Raw genomic sequence first — 25,754 nt, forward strand, 5'->3', positions numbered from 1 at the left:
GAAGTGAGTGGTATGTACTACTAGGCTCTTGGGAACGAAACGGCGGTGGCGGCGCGAGGAAGAGAAGCCCGAATAAATATATAATAATAATAACCATAATCGTAAGGAGTTTACCTCTCAGGCGATGAATCTCATGGTAGCGGACGTTATAACGGTATAAGACTTTCCTCGGGGTACATACAGGTTGAGAGAGAAGCTCAAGACGCGGGAGTAAACAACGTAAGATAGACGAATTGTGCCAAATTTTGAGAGATAAATTTAAAAAAAAAACTATGGATTTTCGACTGCTGGTTCTAGCGGTCGCCGTCTGTTTGCTCGATGTCGGTAAGTTTAACGACATTTTACTGTTTTCAGTTAACGATTCGAAAACTTGAACTTTCCTAAAATATTTATCAGAGAAACCCCACGTTTTTGTACTTCTCACGTTGAATCGATAGTGGCTTAACCCTCTATGGTTCATCTCCGATGAAAATGTATTGGAAAAAATTTTTTTCTACGAAAGCGAATGTAAATTAGTGCTATATAGCATATTTTCAATGGGAACAATACATCAACACAGCAATTTAATTAATTACAGTGGATTTTTTGATGAGCTAAAACGGTTATATTAAGGGTGAAATTACTATACTATACAAAACCTATGCTGCTTGCCTGCATTTTACTGCTATGTATTAGCAGATGATATTGAATAGTTGTTTCCTTGAGTTTTATTTTCAATGCCATGAATTTAATGCCGTTTTATAGATCTTTGAACAAGTAAAATTTCTGCAGCTCTCAAAAAATGGGACCAACAGGGGAATCGAATCTTTCTAGTAAAAACTTTTTGTACTTGTATAGCCGTATTTTTTGTACTGAAATGGCACTAAAAGATGTACTTTCTAAAATGCCATGTACATTCAAACTTACATGGGGACCAAAGAGAGTTAATTTTTATTTATTTATTGATTTTTTGTGTGTGTATTTTTCATCATTTCTGTTTTTTTCCAGTGGTATATGTATAGGGTATATGGGTTATAATCCCGACAGCCAAAATCCCACCACAGCTAGAATCCCAACAAGCAGCCACAATCCCGACATGGCTAAAATTCCAGAAGTCAAAATCCCGACAGACCAAAATCCTATGGCCATAGTCCCGATAAGGCTGAATTCCCGACAGACCGAAATCCCATAAGAAACAATCTCGACTGCCCAAAATCCCATAAGCCACAATGTCGACATACCAAATTCTAATGAGCCACAATTCCGATGCGGCTAAAATCCCACAATAGCCAAAATCCCAAAAAGTCAGATTCCCGGCACCGTCAAAATCCCAACAGCCAAAATTCTGAGACAGCCGAAATCCTGACAGTCACAATTTCACAATAGCCAAAATCCCAAAAAGTCAGATTCCCGACATTGCCGAAATCCCAACAGCCAAAATTCCGACACTGCCAAAATCCCAATAAACCAAAATCTAGACAGCCAAAATCCCACAATAGTCAAAAGTCAGATTCCTGACATTGCCGAAATTCCGACCGACCAGAAATCTCCCCAAAAAATGTTCAGGGCCCCGGGGATTTTTGAACTTGAAACAGCCCTGTGAGGCCGGGATTACACTTGTGAGTGCCGTCTTCTAAACGCATGGAGCCACCCGGGCACGGTGCTTTCTAGAGATAGAAGACCTCCGCACGCTGCTCGTGACGTCACTCAAGTAGTCCATCCTCACTCGGAATATTCAGAGAAAAAAATTCCGCTGCGAGTTCTCTCTAGTATTTGAGTGGAAAAAAAAACGATCGGGCACAAAGTTGGCGATTTCTATGCCTGACGTCTAATCACCGTGCGGTGTTTGTGAGCCAATCCGGAAGATTCTACGCCAAAATAAGAAGAAATAAGATGCTGTGGTTCAAAATGTGGTAAACTTGCTAGGTAGTTTTATCGGACTACTCTTATGATCACAGATGAACTTGGTAACCCGAGCGGAGAGTTTCTACATCTAGGAGGTGCTGCCTGGGCCTCAAGAGAATGGGGGCCCCACAAAAATGAGAACCGGTTAAAATTTTCGAGAATTTGCCAGGTAAGAACCTCTGAAAAATCATTTGAGCTGGGGGCCATGATACTCTTAAGGGGGCGTCAAGTTCGGAGGGACAGAAAATTTAGAAAGGTGTGGTCAAGGATTTAGAGTAGAATGGAAGGCAAAATTTCTATGACAGCCCACAGACAGTAAAACCATTAATACGCGTCTGCCGAGGGACTCAGTGAGTGACAAAACTAGTGACCGACAGAGTTTGCAAGCATGTGAAAAACCAAAAGAGTGACCTTAGAGAGAGAGGGACCAGGTCAGTGAGCGACCAAAAAGAAAAGACCTGAAGAGTTTTACGAGCATGTAAGTAACCAAAAAAAAAAAAAAGACCTAGAGAGTTTACGAGCATGTAAGTGACCGAAGGAGTGACTTAGAGTATGAAGGAACAGGTCGATGAAAAGCCAAAAAGAGCGACTAGTGAAGTGTGCAGGCATGTAAGTAACCAAAAGAAAAACCTAGATAGTATTTGAACATGGGGGAAAGACCTAGAAAGTGAGGGAACCAGTCAGTGAGCACCAAAAGAGTGATCCAGAGAGTGAGGAAGTAGGTTGGAGTGAGTCACCAAAAGAGCGATTTAGAGCAGAAGTTTTTAGAACTCCGCGGCCCGGTTGAATTGTTTTCTGAGTGGAAGGCCAATTAAACGAGTTAACTTAACTCACGGCCCGGTCTCACTGATGTCAGGGCCCGGTATTGAGAAACGCTGATATAGAGTGTATAAGCATGCAAGTGACCAAAACAGTGTGCGATTATGTGAACGATCAAAAGAGTGACCTAGGGAGCAAAAGTCAGTGAGCAACAAAATGAGTGACCAAGAAAGTGTGCAAGCATGTCGGAGAGTGACGTAGAGAAAGAGGCGTATTTACTCGGGGCGGGGGACACGCTAAGCGGGAAAATTTGAAGAATGAATGGTCAAGTAAATCAGCCAACAAAGGGAGAAGGGCGGCAATATTTATGTAGCCCACACGTGGCAGAACACTTTCCTTCCCCTGCGTACGCGCTTGTGTCCCGTATATACGGGGCAACTTTCAGCCCCCCCCCCCCAATGCTTTATTCATGTCGGCGCCTCTGAGAACCTTTATAGAAGATAGGAGCAGAAAATCTCGATGAAAGAAGTAAAGAGTAAAGAACTTGGACAAAAAAAAATTTTTGATTTTATATTCGGACCCTGGTGCCACAAATGTGCGTGGGTTGGCTTTTCTCACCGTAGAATTTTTTTCTTTTGACCTCAGAGGGAGTTAAGCCCTGACTTTCAAAGGTGTTGAGTTAGAAATATGGTGAATATGAATTTTGAGGGCTTTCATCAGAGGGCAGCACTTAAAGTTGAACTTTTGGGGGAGGGGGGGGGGGTTCGTGAGATAGCTTCCAGGAGAAAGTTCCACCTGGAAAAGTGTGATTTACTGCAAAAAATTTAGCAATAAAATTTTTAAAAAAATTTTGCAAATAATTTTCTGGAGTAGAAATTTTGAGAAAAAAATGAGCATGAAAAGAAGAGAGCGTATAAGAGAATAAGAGAGAGATTATAGAATATGTAGAATATGAGTAGAGAGAGATTATAGAATATGTAGAATATATGAATAGAAATATTATAGAATACGAGTAGAGAATTTATAGACTATGAGTAGAGAGATTACAGAATATGAGTAGAGGTATTATAGAATATGTAGAATATGAGTAGAGAATTTATAGACTATGAGTAGAGAGATTACAGAATATGTAGAATATGAGTAGAGAATTTATAGACTATGAGTAGAGAGATTACAGAATATGAGTAGAGATATTATAGAATATGAGTGGAGAGATTATAGAATATGAGTAGAGAGATTATAGAATATGAGTAGAGAGACTATAGAATATAAGTAGAGAGATTATAGAATATGAGTAGAGAGATTATAGAATCTGAGTAGAGATTACAGAATATGAGTAGAGAGATTATAGAATATGTAGAATATGAATAGAAAGATTATAGAATATGAGTAGAGAGATTACAGAATATGTAGAATATGAGTAGAGAAATTACAGAATATGTAGAATATGAGTAGAGAAATTACAGAATATGTAGAATATGAGTAGAGAAATTACAGAATATGAATAGAGAGTTTATAGAGTATGAGTAGAGAGTTTATAGAATAGGAGTAGAGAGATTATAGAAGATAAGTATGAGAATTGAGGAAATACAAAATTACCATAATTTAATGGACCAGAAGAAACCTTTACCTTTAAGTAATTTATTTCTCAAAATAATTTATTGTTTTAGTAATGATTAATTTTAGTGAAATGATTATTAAATAATTTAAAATTATTCATTTCGTTAAATAAATAAATAACAATAGTAATTAATTAATTTCGTTACATTAGTCAGTATTCGGATTTTTTTTCACATTTCCGGAGTGAAGCCTGAAGATAAATAAGAGATTTTAAGATATGAAACAAATAGAAGAAAGTTTAACTGATTAATTAAAAATAAATGGATTGCAAATAACTTTTCTTTCTCCGACTGTTTCAAAAAGAAAACGAAACCATACTCTCGAAACACTAATGCTGTTTGATGATAATAATAATAATAATTGAATGTTATTCCGAAAAGCGTGTTCTTCTCAGAGATGTCGACAACTGATGGCGCTTGACACACAATTCCCAAGACACAATTTCCTGTTCAAATTGATGCGGAAAAAGATGTCTTACAAATGTTTTCCTCTTTGTTCTGCAAAAACGCTTTTGTGCTGAAAAAACGAGAATAAACAAAAAAAAAAAACTTGAAGCTTCTTCCGGAAATCGGCTAATTGTCTGGTCATGGCAGATGGACATCTTTTCAGTCCAAGCTGTATACAGCCAACCCTCGGTTTAATAACTTAATTCTTCTTTCCTGAAACCCATTCGCAAACCAAATTGTTCGCAACCCGAAACGAATTTTCTCGTAGGAATCCACGTGAAATGGATTAATTCGTTCCTAGGACCCCTGAGGATTTCTAGTGTCAATTTTCACGACATAGCTTTACTCTCAAGTGCATAAAATAAAACCAATTGAAATCGTCATACTGACACTGAAAACACTTCGCCTTAGAGGGAAACAATCCCAACCTTACCCATTGTGTCTAGTCTCATTAATTTCATTTATTAACCCCTTTTAGGACCAAGGGACACGTGTGTTCCAATGTAAAATACGGATTAAACACATGAACGAAGGTGATTTTTTGTTATTATTTTCTATCAAATTTGTAATTTGGTGAATGTTTTTTTATAGTTTAATTTCTGGAAATCATATACTACCGCCACCTATCAAAAAAAAATTCAGAAAATTCTTATTTTTTTGCAATTTATGATATTTGATGTTAAATAGATACCTAATGAACTAATTCCAACACTTAAAAACTTTGTATTATTCAATCCTTGTGGTCCTTAAAGGGTCAAAGCCCTCAAGTTTCTGCCAATTCAAACCGAATTCATGGTTCTGTAAGTCACGTGCTGCCAGGCACGATGAGCAGTTTAAGACATTAAAATTATGTTTTCAGAAGTCAGTGAGCGTTGGTTGTGCGTCAGAGATTATTGCAAAACATCTCTGAAAAATCTTTGATCATTTCTCAAAGTTCGAGATGACGTGCTAATCTTTTTTCAGGATTGCATGTTCGTAAACCAATACATATTCGTAAACCATACATCGATTTTGTTGTTCGTAAACCGAATTATTCGCAAACCAGGACCTTCGTAATCTAAGGGTTGACTATAATTTTCAACAATGATTTCACTAGCAAAACTTTTCCAATGTCACTTACAGAGAGAAGCAACGATACTTCCTTATTTTCTCGAAAAAAAAACTCATTTGTCAAAAAAAAATTTTAACAAAAATTTTAATATATTGAAAATTATATGTTGTTGTACTACGTATATTCAGAATTATTTCGTGACTATGGTTTCTTCGATAAATATATTCGAGCAATTTTTGAGTTAGTAAATTGCACTGCAAAATTGCCATTCTTTAGAGCGTTTCCCAAACAATGCTTTTTCTTGTAATCAATTTCCCTCCTTCACTTATCTATTACGACCGCAATTTTTTTTTCCATTGAAACGTATCTTCTTTGAACTTCGCACTCGTCTTCCATAAATTTTCTACTCCTTATCACATTCGATAAGTTTATTATTTTTACTTATTTTCCATAAATTCTCTACTTCTGCTTATCTACGATAAATGTTACATTTCTACTTGTCTCAATATAAAATTAACTCCCATGCATTTTCTCCACACCTATTAATCTACCATGAATTCCATATTCCTACTTATGTAACATAAATTTTTTCTACTAATATTTAATTTCTATAAAGTTTCTGTATACATGCGTTCCATAAAGTTTTTAATCCGAATAATGTTCCACAAATTTTCCTATTCCTATTCATCTTCAATAAATTACTGCCGATAAATTCTCGACACCTATTTATCTAACATGAATTCTCGACTCCTACTTATCTAGCATAAATTCTCTACACCTACAGGGTGATCAGCGAATAAGCCCTTATTTCAAAATGAAATATCTCTACAACAAAGATCAATAGAATTATGCGGTAAACGGTACGTTTATTAGCAAAATTGTAAGAATGTTGTACAGAAATTTCGAAAATTTAGTTTGTTTTTTTTTAATTTTTTAAAATTTAAAAAAACAAAACAAAACTGGAGATTTTGGGGTTCCGAAAATCCTGATTTGTGTGAAGAGAAACCACTGCATTCGCCTAAAGTTACTGCATGGGCTGCGGTATGCGCCATGTGTGCTGACAAATTGTTCCAAAATTGTAACGTAACGTTCAGTAGTAGCCGATAATGCCTCTGGCGCATACCGCAGCCCATGCAGTAACTTTAGGCGAATGCAGTGCTCTTCACACAAATGAGGATTTTCGGAACCCCAAAATCTCCAGTTTTGTTTTTTTTTTTTTAATTTTAAAAAATTAAAAAAAACCTAAATTTTCGAAATTTCTGTACAACATTCTTACAGTTTTGCTAATAAACGTACCGTTTACCGCATAATTCTATTGATCTTTGTTGTAGAGATATTTCATTTTGAAATAAGGGCTTATTCGCTGATCACCCTGTATTAATCTTCTATGAATTCTACTTATGTAGCATAAATTTTCTACCCATATTTAATTTCTATAAAGTTTCTACTCCAGCATGCGTTTCATAGTTTTTAATCCAAATTATACAAATTTTCTACTCCTATTCATCTTAAATATAAATTATCTATCATAAATTCTCCATCTACTTATCTATCATAAATTCTCCATCTACTTATCTATCATAAATTCTCTACATCTACTTATCTATCATAAATTCTCTACATCTACTTATCTATCATAAATTCTCTACATCTACTTATCTATCATAAATTCTCTACATCTACTTATCTGTCATAAATTCTCTACATCTACTTATCTATCATCATCTACTTATCTATCATCATCTACTTATCTATCATAAATTCTCTACATCTACTTATCTATCATCATCTACTTATCTATCATCATCTACTTATCTATCATAAATTCTCTACATCTACTTATCTATCATCATCTACTTATCTATCATCATCTACTTATCTATCATCATCTACTTATCTATCATAAATTCTCTACATCTACTACTATGGGTTAAACTCTCTAACCCATTTACCTGTCATGAATTTCCTCTACTTCTACTTCTCTAGCATACATTCTCAAAAAACCTATTTATCTATCATTAATTATCTATCTACTTATTTAGCATAAATTATCTGCACCTTTTTTTATATACCACGAAGTCTATTTCTACTTATGTAGCATAAATTTTCTACTCGTATTTAATTTCTATGGAATTTCGACTCCTACATGTGCCCATAAAGTTTTTAATCATTAATTATCTTCCATAAATTTTTCATTCCTATTTATCCAGCATAAATTTTTTGCTCCTACTACGGTCACACCTCATTAAGACAAACTCCCTTAATACGAATTCACGTTGGACATAGTAATCAAATCACCTTTTGTCGGTTAATACGAAATATATTTGACGCTTCTTAGACTTCGTCTTAACGAGATCCGAATGTGTCTATAAAAAAATTTCTGCTCCTACTTGATGTAACAAATTTTCTGCCCCTAGTTAATGTAGCAAAAATTTTTCCTCTCATACGTAATTCCCATAAATTTTCTTATTCAGAATTTTCTTTTATAAAAGTTTTATTCTTTCTTTAACTTTTACAAACGCTTCATTCCTACTTATATTCCATGATACATTTCTATATAATCTTACTTTTCCTTTCTCTTCAAAAAAGAACATTTTTTTACCACAACCATTTCTTTCCTGAAAAGCAAACATATGTTAAAGGAAATAGACTTCATAGACTGTATTATCATAAAAAAAAAAGGGTACATCCCATTTTGATTCAATGTGTCCTCATAAACTGATATTATTCGTAGCTGAAGCAAAGTAATAGGAAATTCGTGGTATGGAAATAAAACGAGAAAGGTCGGTATTGTTGTATTTCCTCATTGAAACAGGCGGGAACAGGGCAAATGTAAGCGGAAATCCCAACACTAAAAATCTTTTCTTTCTGTTCTCTTCTTCAGTTGGAAAAATCTTCTCATCCATCAAGGACTCTTCATGCGTATCATTAAAGAGATGATAATTATAATTTATAATTATTTAGGTTTTTTTTTCCATCCACTTCAGACGAGGACATCGTCTCTGAACGATTTTTCTCTCTCTTCGATCCGAAGGTCAATTTTCAGCCTTTGTCCTTGTCTCAGATCCGTAGACAATGAGTGTAACGTTGCCCTGAATCCCAAGGTCCGGGAATCTATCAAGAAAGAAGGTTTCGTGAATATTTAAAATTGTAATTTTGGTGGAGAATTTAATCGATTTTTGAACGGAGAATATGCTCCCATATACTATTTTTTTTTTAAATTTTTGAATTCAGTGTAATTAAGGCTAATGTATTTAGAACTGATGGAAAAAACTCATTGATTTCAATATGATTGAGTATCTCGAAGGATTGTGTTTTTTAATAACTTGAAGGCTCAGAAGCCAATCAGTGTAAGTCAATGAACATTGAAAATGAGGAAAAGGGCCTTTTTTTTTTTATTCCGTGGTCAGTGGCGCTATCTGCGGTAGCAATATAAAGACAGATAACGACTTAAATATGTAGAGGTACTTTCAATACGTATTTTCAGAAAATTGACTTTATACTGATTGGCTTCTGAGCCCTGTAACTGTTTTTGAACAATTGTCTCCTTGAGAACGTTTTTCTCCCAACACCATTTAATTTTCAATTTTCAATGGGATTCATTAGTTCACCTTAATCTAATCCTAGATAAATGTTTCGCGTTACCCCCTATATTCTTGATATCGCTTTTCTTCAAACGTAATTAATACAATGAAACCCTCCCTTAGTAAGTATTTTTCTTATTCATCCTATTCTCTCCCCTGAATATTTGACTTAGTTCGTCCAATCATTCTCATTTCGCCTCGGGATCTCGTCTTTATTCATCCTCATTTCTCCCCTGGATCGCTTCTTTATTCATCCTCATTTCTCCCCTGGATCGCTTCTTTATTCACAGTCATCTCTCCCCCCCCCCACCCGGATCTCGTTTTCTTTCACCCTCATCTCTCCTTCGATCTCGTATTTATTAATCCCCATTTCTTCCTCGGCTCTCGTCTTTATTCATCCTTCTTTTTCCCCTGGATCTCGTCTTTATTCATCCTTATTTTTTCCTTGGATATCCTGTTTATTCATCCTCATCTTTTCCCTGGATCTCGTATTTATTAATCTCCATTTCTTCCCCGCATCTCGTCTTTATTCATCCTCATTTTTTTCCTGGATCTCCTGTTTATTCACCCTTCCTGCAAATTTCCTCATTTCTCCCCCGGGTCTGGTCTTTATTCAGCCACCCCCGCCCCCCCCCCCATTATAATATTTTTATCCTATCCCTCGATTAAATTTTTGTCTCCATTCATATCGATTCCTACCTTAAAGTTCTATTCAAGTTCCATCTCAGTTGATCTCCCCTTAAATTTCAGTTTTTATTCATCCCCATCGTTCCCCTAATTTTGCATCTTTATTTATCTTGATATTTTCTCTGAATTTCCCTATCCGTTCATCCTGATCTCTCCTACTAGTTTCTATCTTCGTTCCTTCCAAAGTTCAATTCATCCTAAATCATCTTTTTCAATTCTTAATCTCTCCTCCTAAAAAAAAGTTCAGTTTGTTCTAATCTCTCTCTCTCTCTCTCTCTCTCTGAAAAAAATAAGTTCAATTCATCTCTCTCTCTCCCTAAAGTTCAAATTAACCTAATCTTTCACTTAAATTTATTTTTTTTTATTCATCTTTACACCTCCCCTGAATTCCCGCATTCATTCATCCTATTCTCCGCCGAAACTTTTCGTATTTGTTTACCCAAATTTCCCTCTTTCTTCTCTTTCTTCATGCTATAACCCCCCCCCCCCAAAAAAAGTTCCATCTTCATTCGTCGTAATCCATCCTCCATAAAGTTGAATTTGTCCTAATTTCTCCCCTCCCCTAAAGCTCGATTGATCTTGATTTCTTCCCCTAAAGTTCAATTCATCCTAATTTCTCCACCTAAAGTTCAGTTCATCCTAATTCAACAATAAAGCTCAATTCATCCTGATTTTTCCTCTACAAATTGCCCTTTTTATTCATCATTGATATAATCTCTCATAAATTCCCACCTTTATTTTCATCTTAACCCCCATCCGATGTTTCCGTATTTGTTTACCCAAATTTCCCTCTTTCTCATCCTATAATCCTCCCACAAAGTTCCATGTTCATTCATTGCAATCCACTGTCCATAAAGTTCAATTTATCCTAATTCTTCCCCCTAAACTCAAATGATCCTGATTTTTTCCCCTAAAATTCAATTTATTCTAATTTCTCCCCAAAGCTCAATTCCTCCTGATTTCTCCCCCCCCCCAAAAGTTCAATTTATCCTAATTTCTCCCAATAAAGCTCAATTCATCCTGATTTCTTCCCCCTAACGTTCAATTTATCCTAATTTCTCGCCCTAAAGTTAAATTAATCCCAACCTCTCTCCCCTAAGGTTCAATATCCTTATCTTTTCCCTAAATTTACTTTTTTATTCATCTTGATATCTTCTCTGAATCCCCGCCGTCATTTATCCTAATTCCCCCATCGTAAATTTCCGTATTCGTTCAAACATCTTTCTTCGTTCTGATCTCCCCCCCCCCCCCACAAATTTCATATTTGATCCTTATCTCTCCCCTAAATTTCCATCTTAACCATAGCTTAATCCCCACCTTAAATCTCCATTTCTTTTATTCATTCTAATCTCCCCCACCCCCTAAAAATTTCTATCCTCCCGTTCATCTCGATCTCTCCTTGAAGATTCATCGCTCAGTGCCTTTAATCGCATCCTAAATGTTTTCTTCTCGTTTCGGCAGCGTGGCGGAAAATCGCTTTACCCTTACATTAGCGCCAACAAGTCTATCTGTACTTACTGAATGCTCATAAGAAGCTGGAATCGAGGTTATGGATTCAATCCTGATTAAAAGAGAAAGTTGTTGTGCAAACGTTTTTTTCTTGCTCTTTTAGAAAAGTGGGACCCTTCTGATAACCTACAAGTGACACGGTTCCAGCTGACGCCTTTATTAATGCCGATAACCCGTCCGTTTTTAGAATACAGATAAGCCGCCATAAGCTCTAAAATAAATAAATAAATAAAAGGGGTGCGCGTTTATTCCTTGTTTCTATCGTGCTTTTTCTCTTCAATTTATCACCACCGCCATCTTGTGATCGGTTTTTCGTTTCTTTTCCCCCCATTAGACCTTTCTTTTCCCCCTTTCAAATGTTCGTCGTGCATATTAATGCTGTAAAGTTCAAAAATTATAAAAAAGAAAAAGATTTCGATTGAAAATAAATTGTAAGAGAGGAAAGAGCAAAAAGTGAGAGCAGAGAGGCGTATTTACAGAGGAGTTGAGCAACACCGGCTATAGTAGACTATAGTTCTATTATAGTTGTCGTTGCATTAGGTGGAATAAAGCGCAGGGTTGCGAATTCCGGGAATTAGTGGCCAAGGACTTTGGCGTACGCAAAGCGGTGTGGGGTGGGGGGGGGGGCGGGCCCTCAAGCCGAGACTAACCCCCCCCCCCCTTCAGAAGAAATTTTTTTTTTGTATTCCCCCCTCCTCGAGAAAATTCTGCGTACGCCTATGGTCAAAAAAATCAGAGCGAGAAGGCAAAAAGGGCACTAAATCATAAATTGACCTCTGCGTACAGAGTGAGGGAACAGTGTGAGGGTCAGTGAACACCCAACCAAAAGAGTGACCGAGCAAATGTGTGTGTGTGAGCATGGGATTGACCTAGAGAGTGTGCAAGTATGGGAGTGACCTAGAGAGTGTGCAAGTATGGGAGTGACCTAGAGAGTGTGCAAGTATGGGAGTGACCTAAAGAGTGTGCACGTATGGGAATGACCTAGAGAGTGTGTACAAGTACGGGAGTGACCTAGAGAGCAAGGACTCACATCAGTGGGTGACTAAAAGAGTGACCTAGAAAGTATGAAACTATATGAGTGACAAAAAAACATTATCTGGAGAGTATGTTAGCATGGAAATGATCTAGGGAGTGTGTGAACACATGTGAGTGACCTAGAGATTGTGTGAACATGTGAATGACCTGCAGGTGTGTGAACATGTGAATAACCTAGAGGTGTGTGAACATGTGAATAACCTAGAGGTGTGTGAACATGTAAGTAACCTAGAGAGCAAGGACGGACATAAGTGGATGACTAAGAGAGTGGCTTAAAGACTCACCCAGCAAGTGTGAAATCATGTCACTGATTAAAAGAGTGACGTAGAGAGTATGAAAGCATGTGAGGGACAAAAAATAATGATCTGTAGAGTGTGTGAGCATGCGAGTGATCTAGAGAGCAAGGAATTTCGTCAGTGGGCGACCGAAAGAGTGACCGGGGGATGATTAGGGTGATCGTTCCCCCCCCCCCCCACCCTAAGCGAAATGCGATAATTCATGAAATTTTCGGAACTTCTATATGATAACATTGCAACAACAAAAAATTAAACAAATTCAAGAAAACTTCGACTAAAAAAAGGTAAAACCGGGACGTTTTTCAAAAAAGTCGGGATGGAAAAAACCAAAAAGCGGAGAACTGTCACGGAAAATACAGAACATATGGTCACCGCCCTTGCGAATGTCGTTGTGATAATTCAGTATTTATGATAACAATTATCAATTGGGAGTGAAATTATGGGTGGGGTTGTTTGCATGAGTTATACATCCCGTACTTTGTGTCTTTGATCTAGGTCTCGCACAAGACAGGACAAGAAGCCGGTACGTACCATCTTCTCCACAAGAGGATGTCGATGCCGCTTACAGCAGGGGTGAGGACAGACTGGTCACTCGTCAACCGGTCGTCAGGCAGCCATCATCGTCATCCCGAAGGAGACAGCCGTCGGTGTCCACTGGTGGGCAACGCCAGCATTCTGCAACGGCCGACGACGATACGGTAATCAAATGTTGTTAACATTCATTGAACTCATTTCCTAAATGTTTTCATTTCATTATCCTGAGACTGACATTGCTATTTCTTCCTTCCCCCAATCAGGCTGTGGCCCCAAACCCTCGGCTAGAGGATCGTCTACCAGTCGAGCGTGAACTGAAGGACAGCTATGACTTGAGGGGACCTATCGACAACAGGCCGTCATATCACGAATCGGTCGTAGGTGAAGCACCTGGAACAGACGCCCCACCAGCCGACAACAGCCAGAGACGCAGGAAGAGGCCCAAGAAGCGAAGGAGGCCTAAACCCGAATCCAAGCAGCCAGAGCTTTCCGATCCCGAAGAACACGCTGAAGACCGCCTGCCACAAGCCCCGGGCGCATCGATAGAAGATGATTACCATGCGTACAGGAAACCTCAGACACCATCCCCAGTATCTGAGAGCCAATACTCAGCACCGAGAGGGCGCCAACAGCACGAATCAAACTCAGACACACGCGGCCAGAGGCAAGCAACGAGACCAGCGGTATCCTCGAGGGTTCCGGAATCGAGGTCTTCCAGGAGACAGCCTACCGCGCCGGTGAACCGTCTTCCAGTGGAGCCACCTAGTCGTTCCTTGAGGAACAGGCCCTCGGTACCGGAGGCTCCGGCTAGTGTGCACCAACCTTATCAGCCAGACGGCGACGACACGAGCATTTCTGGAGGTTACGAAACGAATTACGCGGTTTCTGACGACTCCGATCCGTCTCGGCTACCAGTAAACGACGAAACTGGTCAGACGAGCTTTCTGAATCATAGGCGGCCGTTACCGGTCCATTCTGACGGAATAGACTCCGCCGAAAAGTCGTCTGGTCAACAGCACGGATCAGAGTTTTTACCTACCCCAAATCGTCTTAACGATGCCTCAGTACCATCATCACCTTTCATCGATCCTCCACGTCATCTGCCTCCGCCCGTAATCAGAGACATCGACTTCCAAGCTGATGTGGTAACTAGGCAGCCAGAGGGACTGTCCGACCGCCTTCCTAACGATCAGTACCTGAGGGCCTTGCCGATCAGAGAAGCTCTACCGCACGACAGACTTCCGGAACCCGAAGGTCGAAACCCCGAACCAGAAAGGATCGCCGCTCGAGTTCCCTTGGAATCGACGAGAGGTGGTTCCCGCTACCAGGCCGCGGAGCAACCCGAACCAGCTCGCATACAGCCTCCGACCGACCAACGTCGTAGGCAGGTGCCCTCGTCGAGATCCAGGTCCGGTATAGAAAATGAAGAAGTCGCCAAGAATACTGTACGGTCTTCCAACAACGACAGGCCAGTCGGCGCTCGATTGCAGAGGACCGGTTCCCGTTACCAGCCTGAAGATCCCGAAGTCACACGGACCAGTCCCTCCAGGGGACCCCAAAGAGTTTCTGAACCAGCAGTCAACGAAAGAGCCCCTCAAAGGAACCAGCGCACTCGGTCACGACAAGAAGAGCCGAAGCCCCAACCCACACCGACCAGATCCTCGAGGACGAGGTCCAGATACCAACCCGAACCTGCACCCGTAGAAGAGACTTACAGCGCCCCGATAGAAGAGCCGGCTCGACAGAGGACGGTCCCGAGACCAGACAGGTCCAGGAGTCGGAGCCAGTCGGCTCCTGCTGCCAGGCCGGAGCCAGTCGATGACAGCGAGGAATTCCATCGCACGGGACCTCAGTATGAATCTGACGTCCGAGGTCCCCAGCCACAACCAGAGGCTTACGTGCCTCAATACCAGAATGTTCCGAGGACAACGCAACGACGACCGGAACCCGCACAAGTTGGTCATTCGTCTTCGTCACGTGGTGCTGACGCTTCTCCGAGGCAGAGACGTCCATCCTCAAGGTAAAAGTGCATTCCATTGAGGTCCGTAATGCGAGTTAACGCACACAAACTTACGAGGATGCCCATTTGCTCAGGGACGCTGGAAGTCAAAAATGTTTGGTATTTCTCGAGTAATGAACATAATGTTCACTTGTATATGTATGAAGACCATACGTCACACATTCAACAAAAATGTCCCGTTTTTTGGTAAATATCCCATCGCCGAAATGAGGGGGGAATGAGCTATATTTGAATGATGATTGGTGTTGCTGAGCAATACCATTCAAATAATTAATTTTGCTTTAGCAACATGAGCATATATGTTCCGGCGTCCCTACATTTGCTGTAATAGAATGGTGATACAATAGAGAACCCAGAGGTGCATGGTTTTTCCGCCTTGGGGGGGGGGGGGCACATGAATTTCGCCTCCCTTCTCTATATGAAAATTCTTGCGTCTAACTGTGCTAAAGTTTTTGTTCTACCCCTGTACTAGAAACATTTTAATATAAACTGCTGGCAGGCATTATACACATGCTAATGTTTTTCACTAAAATGCTTTTTCCTCAAAACTAAGTGTTTTGTTTTAGATAAGGAACATTTTTTCGAACACCAATCATTTTGAATGTCTTGAAACTTTGCAATGTCTCGCTACACTGTGGTGTTACATGCTTTAACACGGAGATTTTTTATTAAAATAATCTAAAAAAATTTTATGGCACAAAATATGAGTAAATTTTGGTGATTTTCGAAAAATTTGCATGTTGGTTAGAGTTAAAATTCAAGAAAAAAAATATAGCCAACAATTAAAATCATAAAAGCTCGTGTTAAAGTGTGTATTAGCACCATAGTGTTGAGAGAGACACAAAGTTTCAAGACATTTGAATGATTGGTGTTCGAAAAAATGTTCCTTATCTAAAACAAAACACTTAGTTTTGAGAAAAAAAGCATTTTAGTGAAAAACATTAGCATGTGCATAATGCCTACCAGCAGTTTATGTTAAAATGTTTCTAGTACAGGGGTAGAACAAAAACTTGAACACACTTAGACGCAGGAAATTTCATAGTACAGTCGAATCCCGTTGTAACGAACGCCAAAAGAGACCGAAGGAATCACTTCGTTGAAACGAAATTTCGTTATAAAGGAATTCCAGGTTACCTAGCATTGTTCCTATGTAAACTTACTTGGGGGGGATTAGAAAAGTGTTCGTTAAAACGAGATTTTCGCTATAACGGTATTCATTAAAACGTGATTCGACTGTATTTAAAAACTGAAAAATAGGGAGGGAAATGTGTTTTTTTGGAAAAATTGCGTGCACCAACCCCCCCCCCCTTAAAATTCAACAAGAATATGAAAATTGATCAGCAAAGATAACGGAATTCATCTGTAATTGTTAAACTCTCCCAGAAAAAACATTATTGGGGGAAATACAAAAAAATTAACATTTATGTATCGCCCCCAATATATTGCGCCTTTTCCTATGAAAGTCGAAGAAAAATTTACTCCTTGAAATTTATATCAAAATACACACCGTTGATATATAGTCAAAAAACTCGCGATTTTTGGCAATTTTCAAAGGGGGGGGGGGAGAGAGAGAGAGATGTCGCTCTCCACTAGCCAATGCAAGATATGCAGAAAGCTGGATGTTGCGAAGATATTTATTTTTTGGGATGTTGATTTTATAGGGGGAAAAAAACTCATCTCTGCCTAACCCGAGCCCCCCCCCGGACGAGTGCTCTCATCACTAAGCTACAGCGGAAATAGAAATTTTTTTTCATTGGAGCGTATATAGGCCGAACGGGGCCGTGCGATGGACAGTCTGACACGACAAGCCACCAGATGGCTATATATATATACACAGTCGAATCCCGTTATAATGAACTCCAAGAGACCTGACGGACAAATCACTTCGTTATAACGAAATTTCGTTGTAAATGAATTCCAGTTTTTTTGCATTGTTCTTATGTAAACTTATCTGGGGGATTAGAGAGGTGTTCGTTATATAAAACGAGATTTTCGCTGTAAAGGTATTCGTTAAAACGGGATTCGACTGTATATGGCATGATGTCGCTCTCTCCACTGTATATCTCGCATTAACAAGTGGAGATCGACATCATGTCATATATATATAGCCATCTGGTGGTTTGTCGTCTATGAGCTAGTAGCTGATCTCGTCACTATCCATTGCACTGTCCCGTTCGGCAGAGGCGTAGCCAGAAATTTCGTTCGGGGGGGGGGGAACCAAAGTGATAGAACAATAGATTTGGCCATCTTTTTCCCTTTTTTCGGTCATTTTCTCACATTTGGGGGGGGGGGAGAATGAACCGTAGAATTTGTGTTCCTTTCGGTCAATTACGGTGAAACAGCCAGTATATATACATTATATAACGTAAGACTAAAACACACTACACTGACGTGACGTGATTTCCCGTCATGTCAGAGACGTTGTGAATTCTAATTCGTGGAAATTCTGTGACGTGTGTATTTCACGTCACAGAATTTTCACGAATCAGAATTCGCAAAATCTCTGACGTGATGTGAGTGTAGTGTGTTTCCGCCATTACACCATGGGCCCACCCGGGCACGGCCCGGGGGCCTCAAGAAAGGAGGGCCTCAGAAAAATTAGAAGTAGTTGAATTTTTCGAGAATTTACTAGTAAGGCCTCGGGGCCCACGATGCTCTTAAGACGGCCCTGCATTACACATGCATATGACATAAATGATCAGTGGCATAGTCCCCTCACCCCAGTAATAGCCCAGGGGGGTGCAAGTTCAGAGGGGCAACAAAATTTGAGAAATAAGCGGCCACGACAGCAAGGGACTAGGTCAGGGAGTAACCAAAAGGGTGACCTAGTAAGTTTGCAAGCACGTGAGTGAGCAAAAAAGTGACAGAGAGTGAGCAAACATGTGTGTGAGCAAAAGAGTGACCTGCAGGGAGAGGGACCAGGTCAGTGAATTAACTGGAGCGTATGCAAGTACGTGACTGACCAAAAGAAGGGCAAGCATGTGAATAACCAAAACGGTGTGCAAGCACGTGAGTGAGCAAAAGAGTGACTTAAAGCGTGAGAAAACATGTGAATGTCCAAACGAATGACCTACTGAGCGTGAGCAAGCATGTGAATCATCAAACGAGTGACTTACAGCGCTAGGGACTAGGAGTGAGTCTTAGAGCGTGTGCAACTATGTGAATGACTAAGATAGTGACTTCAGAGACACAGTGTATTTTCAGGAATGGGACGGAGGGTGGGGGAAGGGAGATTAACCATGTGGCAAATTCGAGAAAAGAGTAGTCAAGAAAATTGGACTACGTATAATGGGGAAAGGGCGGCCTAACTTCGTGTAGTCCGCAGGCAGCAAAACCATAATGCGCCTCTGTGAATGATGTTAAAAATTTGGGGGTGGGGGGCTGAGATGAAACCTCGATAACTTAACATCCGCTTAAGTCGACATGTTCATCGATATTTTTTTTTTGGGGGGGGGGGGGGTGGGATGCCGAGCAATCGAGATTCCACTATATAAACCATCGATCTTTTATGTCATACTTAGGCCTCCTCAGGAAGAGCCTCCAAGCAGGTCGACGCCACGACAGAATCAGCAACAACCTCCGCGAAGCAGTAGCAGCGGGTCATCCTTCGAATGCCCGAATCCCTACGGCTTCTACCCTGATCCAAACCAGTGCGACAAGTACTACGAGTGCCGCAACGACACTGCTGAGGAAGGACTTTGTCCGGACGGTCTTGCTTTCAACCCCATCAGCGCCCCGACTTACTTGAGGTGCGATTCCGTCAGGGACATCGACTGCAGTGCCAGGCCCGAATTGCGTGAGTATCTCCCTCACCTTAAAGATCGGGATTTCATTGCACAAATCTTATCAACAATGCTCTCTAAAAGGTTTTTTTTTTCAACACAACTCTCTAACTTTATAATGAAGTTCATACCTTTCGTGGGCTGTTATGCCGTGTTCCGGGCGTCTTTGAAGCAGACGTTTCGTCTTCTACTGCGGTGGGCATCTTCAGTTCAGTTTTCGACAAGCGAAGAAACGAAACGACCGCCGCGGATGGCCGTTGTCCACTGACGCTTTTGCTGGAGCAGCGGAAAGATCAACCTCGCCGTTGTGACGTCGAGCAAGTGACTTGTCGATGTTGATGGGACGTGATGGCGTCTTATTGGGTGGGTAGGGATCGGAGTCATCCAGCTAAAGCGTCAGTGGACAACGGTCATCAACGGAGGTCGTTTCGTCTCCCCGCTTGTAGAAAACTGCACTGAAGAAGTTCACCGCAGTAGCGTGCGAAACGTCTGCTTCAAAGAAGCCTGAAACACGGCATTACAGCCTGAAAGGTATGAACTTTATTATTTCTTAACAAACTTCTCGTAAGGACAGCTTTAGTAAAAGTAATTTTGCTAGCAAAATTGATGCAATGCTCTCTAATGTCGATTTTCTCTACAATGCTCTAACGTCTATTTTCCCAGCATTACGCACTAGTGTCGATTTCCTCAACAATGCTCTCTAATGTCGCTCTTCTTACCAGTACTCCCATAATGACACTTCTCTGAGCAATGGTTTCTTTAACGAAGGCTTCCTGAATAGCATGACAGTATTTACGATGAAGCAATTTTTTAACAATGCTTTTCGAACGACAGACTTTCAAATAATGCTGTTTAAAACAGGCATTCTGAACATTATTATATGCAATGAAGGCATTTCTCAACAATGTTCTCTAACGTCGATTTTTTCAACAATGCTCTCTAATATCGACTTCCCAGCAGTCTCTTCGCAAAAACACTTTCCCAATTGTACGTATTAACTTTTTTTGAAGCGAAAGCATTTTGCAACAATGTGCACAAATGTGTTGCAATAGTGTCGCTTTTCTCAATAATGTGCTCTCTAACGTCTTATTTTCTCAAACAATACTCTTTAATGTCTAGTTTCTTAAACAGTACTCTCTATAATGCCGATTTTTCCAACAATACTCCCAAATGTCAACAATTTTCACGTAGCGATATTTTGGGCAATGTTTTTTTTTCAACAAATGCTTTTCGAATGGTATTATTTGAAACGAAATCAATCTCCCAACAATGTTTTTACCACTTTCTTACCAATGCTCTCGTAACGACAGCTTTCTGTCCAATGCTTTTTGTAACAAAGGCTTTCCGAGAGAGAAACACCATTAAATACCATTATTTGCAATGAAGACATTTCTGAAGAATGCTCTCTAACGTCCATTGTCTCTCAATGCTTTCTGTTATGTTGAATTTCTTAATAATTTATCACCGTAATTTATCATAACGAAGGCATTTTTTAACAATGCCAGCCTTCTTAACAATGCTCTACACAAGAAAAAGGCTCTCCGAACAATGTTTCTTCGAGCTCGTTTTCTTAGTATCCATCTTGAAATCCCCGTGTTATTAATTTGGTTACGATCCTTATTTAACTCCAAGTTTTTTCTTTACAGAACCTCCTCAATCGACAAAGAACTGTCCTCGACGATTTGGTCTGTTCCCGGACAAAAAAGAATGCACCAAGTTCTGGCACTGCGTTGACGGCACGTCCACTCAAGTGACCTGTCCTCCAGGACTCGTGTACGACGATTCGAAGGGAACCTGTAACTGGGCAGATCTCGTGAAGGATTCCTGTTCCACTGAAGGTGCCCATTTAATTACATACATGATTTTCTTTTAACCCGAGGCCACACTCGTGTCCAGCCTCGCCCAATACATTCCCAAGGTTGGTCAATGACTCCACCATTGGCAATGATCGTCAAATGGTGGAGGATTTCTCTCTTTCTTTCTTTCAAACCGAGCACAACTCCAGTTTATCGCCATGGGCAATTTACTGACGATTGAGTTGTGTTGGAAGTGTTTGTGTTTACCTATCAGCCTGAGTTCGTATATAGTGTTGTGTGTGAATTTGTAGTGGTGCCATCTGTATTTCGAATTCTGAATGGAGTGTAACGATTGAATATTTGTGGCGTTGTAGGCCTGTTGGTCTTTGTGGCGAGACTTTTTAACGGGGAAATCGACTCGCATTCGCACCTCGAACAATTTTGAGAACCGCAGAAAACCATTTTCAGCTGACCACCACCGTCGCGGCGGTGGGGTTCGAACCCGGATCCTCGCAATGCGAGTCCGTCTCCCTGAACACTCGACCACCACAGCGATGGAGGCTGGAAGGTATTGAAGGGATGAGCTGCCTTCCTTCCCGATCTTTCAATCTATCTTGTGTAGCATTGTTCGAAGAATGCCAACAGCCACAACACGCGTTGGCATATTAGTATACCTGGAGGAAAGTTCTGGAAGCACATATTCACCAAGAAACATTGGGCTAGTGTGTAGCCAGCCTGTGCTGCTGGTGATTTATTGCAGCGGGGGGGGGGGGGGGTGGAGATAAACATTTTAAGCAAATATTTTTGGGGACCATTGGACTAGGCTGGACATGAGTGTGGCCCTAGCTTTATACAGTACTATGAGTAATGGTTGCTCCCTTGAACTCTTCAGTCATGAAATTCCAACATTTTTTTTCTATTGTCCATATCCAATTCAGATCTCCTGGGATTCGCTTGCCCCGACGAAATACCAGCCAATGTCCAGGAAGGGTTGTACCTTCGCTATCGCCATCCGGACAACTGCCAACTGCACTTCACCTGCATCACGGCCGCTGACGGAACCCGCAAGCCTCGCATGCTGTCCTGCAACGAGGGATTCGTGTTTGATCCCGAAACCAGTCAGTGCACTCGTCCAGAGAACGTACCAGGCTGGTAAGTACTCGTCTTGGTTGATCGAGCACATTCTAGTATCTCTCTCTGAATCGAAACTTGTGGTTCTGTTGCTGTCACGAATTTCACTCTTTTTTCGCTTCGTCCAAACAGCGAGGAATTCTACGGACCACCGCCACCACCACGTCGGTCATCGAATACGAGGCAAGAGCAACAGAAACCACCGACCCGTGGCTCGCAACCACCTCCACCGGCAGAATACGCTGAGGAAGAGGACGAGGAGCAACTGTTGCAGAGGACCCAGAGAAGGAGGAGGCCGAGCAGTACGAGGACGAGATCATGAACGATGTGAAATGTTAATAAGAAAAGCCGAATAAGCAATTAAACGTTTCAAGACTATCTTAAAGAAGCCACCTGTAATGAAAACAAAAATTGCCTCGTCATCTCTTATATAGAACAGTATTAAAACACATTTTTCTATTTAAAAAGAGGATTTCAATCAGCACATTGATCTCACAAACAGAACCCTATAGGAACCCTTGAACAAAATCTATGCATCAGAAATCTCACATAAACGTATCGATGAAAATCTTCAATAGTTTGGAGGTCTTTATTTGACTCTGGACTCTTTGGCTCACCCGTTAAGGTACCCCTCTGCACTACAGCGTGCCTCCTAGGCATTGCTCCCAAATCCGTCACCCGTAGGCTGAAAATCCCTCCCTGGTTCAGGATGTTTTGTGCACCCTCAGGTCGGAGCTTTTGGTTGGTTCCCTTCTCTGATTACCTAATTGATTTTTCAGCGATTTAAAAATAATAAGATTCCCGGTCTCTTAGGCAACAGCCTTGTAAACCTCGTACATGTTGGGCGTGCAATGCCCGAAATCCCTCTAGGTGTAGATCATATTAACATTAACCCTTTGACTACGAATTAAAAAAGAAATTACCTCAGCCTTTTCTAATGAACAAAATAGGTCACAAGTAAGGCGAATTTAGCATTTGGAATTTTTTCTTTTTTGTGGGATATGTAAGTCCCGTTACTAGTCAAAGGGTTGAAGGAGATATAGAAGCAAGGAGAATGAATTGCTCCTATATCTCCTCTAACTAGTGAGGCGGTGATTTTGTTTTGATATTAAACAGTGGCACTCAAACTTTGACAGCAGTGACTCCTTTGCCATAGGGTCAAAATAGCGACTGGAAACAAAAACTTACTCTGTCGCCGGGGCCAGTATCATTCTGTCGCCCCACCCTTCACAATTTTGAACAGAAAAAGAGTAAACTCAACACGCTTCTGTTCCCTAGTTGCGGCCCTGCATAGGATAGCAGCGGCTTGACATAGCGACGAAAAGTGCGCTGTCTTGGACCTCGCTACACAATATACAGGTGTGTCGACCGCCCAATAATTACACATAGATTCCTTCTGAAAAACTAACGTGCAAAAGTGTTTTCGGTTTTTTTTTTTTTTTTTGATTTGATCAATAATTCTGGAATTATAACGCATTAAAAATTGATGACGTCATTTTCAAATCCGGCCAAATTCACTGAACGTGCACCAGACGTATAGCTTGGCGTTTTTAAGGTGATAGCAATGCTATAAACTTAAGAGTAATCAAGAAAGCTAAAGCTGTGCAAACCAGTCTTTTCCCCCCCTAGCCCTTTCGCTCAAAAAATTTGACTTTAAGGGAAAAACAATTACTACACGTTTTGACAAAAAAGTGTTGATTTTTTGGGAGCACAATTTTTCAAATAGATCTAGTTTGGCTAACCCGTTACAAATCTGGTGATAAATTTGCCAATATAGTGGGGCGAAGGTAACACATAATAACAAGGTAAAAAAATAACATCACTCTACACGAAGAGGAAACGTGCCAATCGTGAAAGAAAATAATTGAATTCGGCTTCTATAACGGGATTTAGTATCTCAGTTTATCTTCAATTAGCGGCAACCCGCTTTGCACGGGGGAAAATTTGTTTTCGTTGGTTGTTTGGTGCGTTACTGACCGTTACAAAAATTGGCACGTCAAAAATTCTCAAAACGTTATAGCTCCCTTCAATATTCATCCGATCCTAAAAAAAACGGAAAACGTCTTTCCATATTAGTTTTTCCCAAGGAACCACGTGTGTGATTATTGGGCGGTCAATGGTATCCACCCTACATACTCTTCACAACAGCAACGAAAGTGCAAAGCGAAATATTAGTCTATCGTCATTTTAGGGGCCACGAGAATCCTAGGGCTGTCACTGCCCCTACGATCATATACCTTCGTTGCCCTCATGGAAATAACGATTGTATAATTCGTTTAAAACACACCCTCCTCTGTTTTTTTTAACAAGAAAATCACAAAATTCCTTTCTTTTTAACCTACCAAAAAAACCTACCCTAGTTAATAGAGACCTTTTGGGTTCACCCTAAAAACTCCCTTTATCTTAACAGGTTTAATCTATGTTACAAATACGCCTTATGGCTTCAAGTAAGTTGAATGTATTGAGACTGTACGTGGAAATTCAACGTCTAAATTTCTATATTGTGAAATAAATAAATCGATATGATTGTGGTATACGTGTGGTAATTATTTTTGTCATAAAATTGAAAACAAAGGCTATTCTATGAGTTGGTGGACTGTCCTCATTCCTTGATTGTAGATTCATCATCCTTTATTGGACGGACGAAACTGGCCCCTGCGCCAATTTTTTCCCTGATTAACATACGTCATAATTTGTTGTAATTTTAAAGAAGATATTGATCATCAGAACTAGTTAGATGAAGAAATTCGAAACTAGTCATTGACCTCCAGATAGCGGCACTTTCCCCGTTGCAGTTTCTTTCGAACATGGAAAATACCATCCACGAGTATTGCGGCTCATCTGACCTATTTTGGGTGAATTGCTTCAATTTTATGTGTAATTAGATTTATATCGAGGGTCGAGCAAGCTGTAATATTTCCTCTTTGCCTGTGCTCAAGATTGGATTCTATAGCAAAGAGCGGATTACACTCTCGACTATTTTGTCTATGAGGTAAAAAGAAATGGCGCCTAGGCATATCTCGGGACGTCTTATGAGTGTATCAGTCTCACTCAATCATCGTTTCATATCTCATTTTTTTTTCATTTGCCCCATTTTTTTCCTCTAGGGTTGGGCCCTAGCCATGTTGTTTCTGAGAGAGAAGTTCCACTTTGTCAAAGTCATTCATAACTGGGACGACATGACCCGTATTTTGCGGGGGCTTTACCGTGTATTTAAGCAATTCAGACTTTCCGAAGTAGTTATCTTCACTTTAATTAAGGATACAGATGATTTGCATATCATTCGGTATATCACTAATAACTTTTTTTTCATGAAATACCCAAAATTCACTTATGCGGGTCTGAATTTGAAGCGGAATTTCTTCAATGAGCATTATTAAAATAAAAAACGTTGAACTATATCGAATTAATGTATTTGAATATTAACCCTTTAAGAGCGGTAGAACAGAAATCACTAACCCCTCCCTTCAAGTGCGATGTATTAAAGAAGTTTTCTTCAGATTTACAGCAAGTGCAAACTAAGGAATATACGGAAAAGTTTTTCCATTGAGAAATCAAATTGACAGGGCTTGCCAATGCTAAAATAAGAGGCCTTTAAAGAGACGAGCTATCGTCAATGC

The 25,754-nt window shown here is 40.2% G+C and overlaps 1 protein-coding gene across 1 annotated transcript; it reads left to right on the forward strand.

Annotated features, from left to right (window-relative positions):
- On the forward strand, positions 1–24,668 carry LOC149065899 (uncharacterized). Its single transcript, XM_089253365.1, has 7 exons — positions 1–324; positions 13,367–13,569; positions 13,669–15,425; positions 18,947–19,221; positions 20,854–21,045; positions 21,942–22,155; positions 22,267–24,668. The coding sequence occupies exons 1-7, from the start codon at positions 273–275 to the stop codon at positions 22,454–22,456; spliced, it is 2,883 nt and encodes a 960-aa protein (XP_089109491.1). The 5' UTR covers positions 1–272; the 3' UTR covers positions 22,457–24,668.
- The last annotated feature ends 1,086 nt before the right edge of the window (positions 24,669–25,754 follow it).

This window comes from Pholcus phalangioides, unplaced genomic scaffold, assembly GCF_987345545.1.
Source record: "Pholcus phalangioides strain wild (caught in Gottingen) unplaced genomic scaffold, Ppha-v1.0 ptg000037l_1, whole genome shotgun sequence".
NCBI lineage: Eukaryota > Metazoa > Arthropoda > Arachnida > Araneae > Pholcidae > Pholcus > Pholcus phalangioides.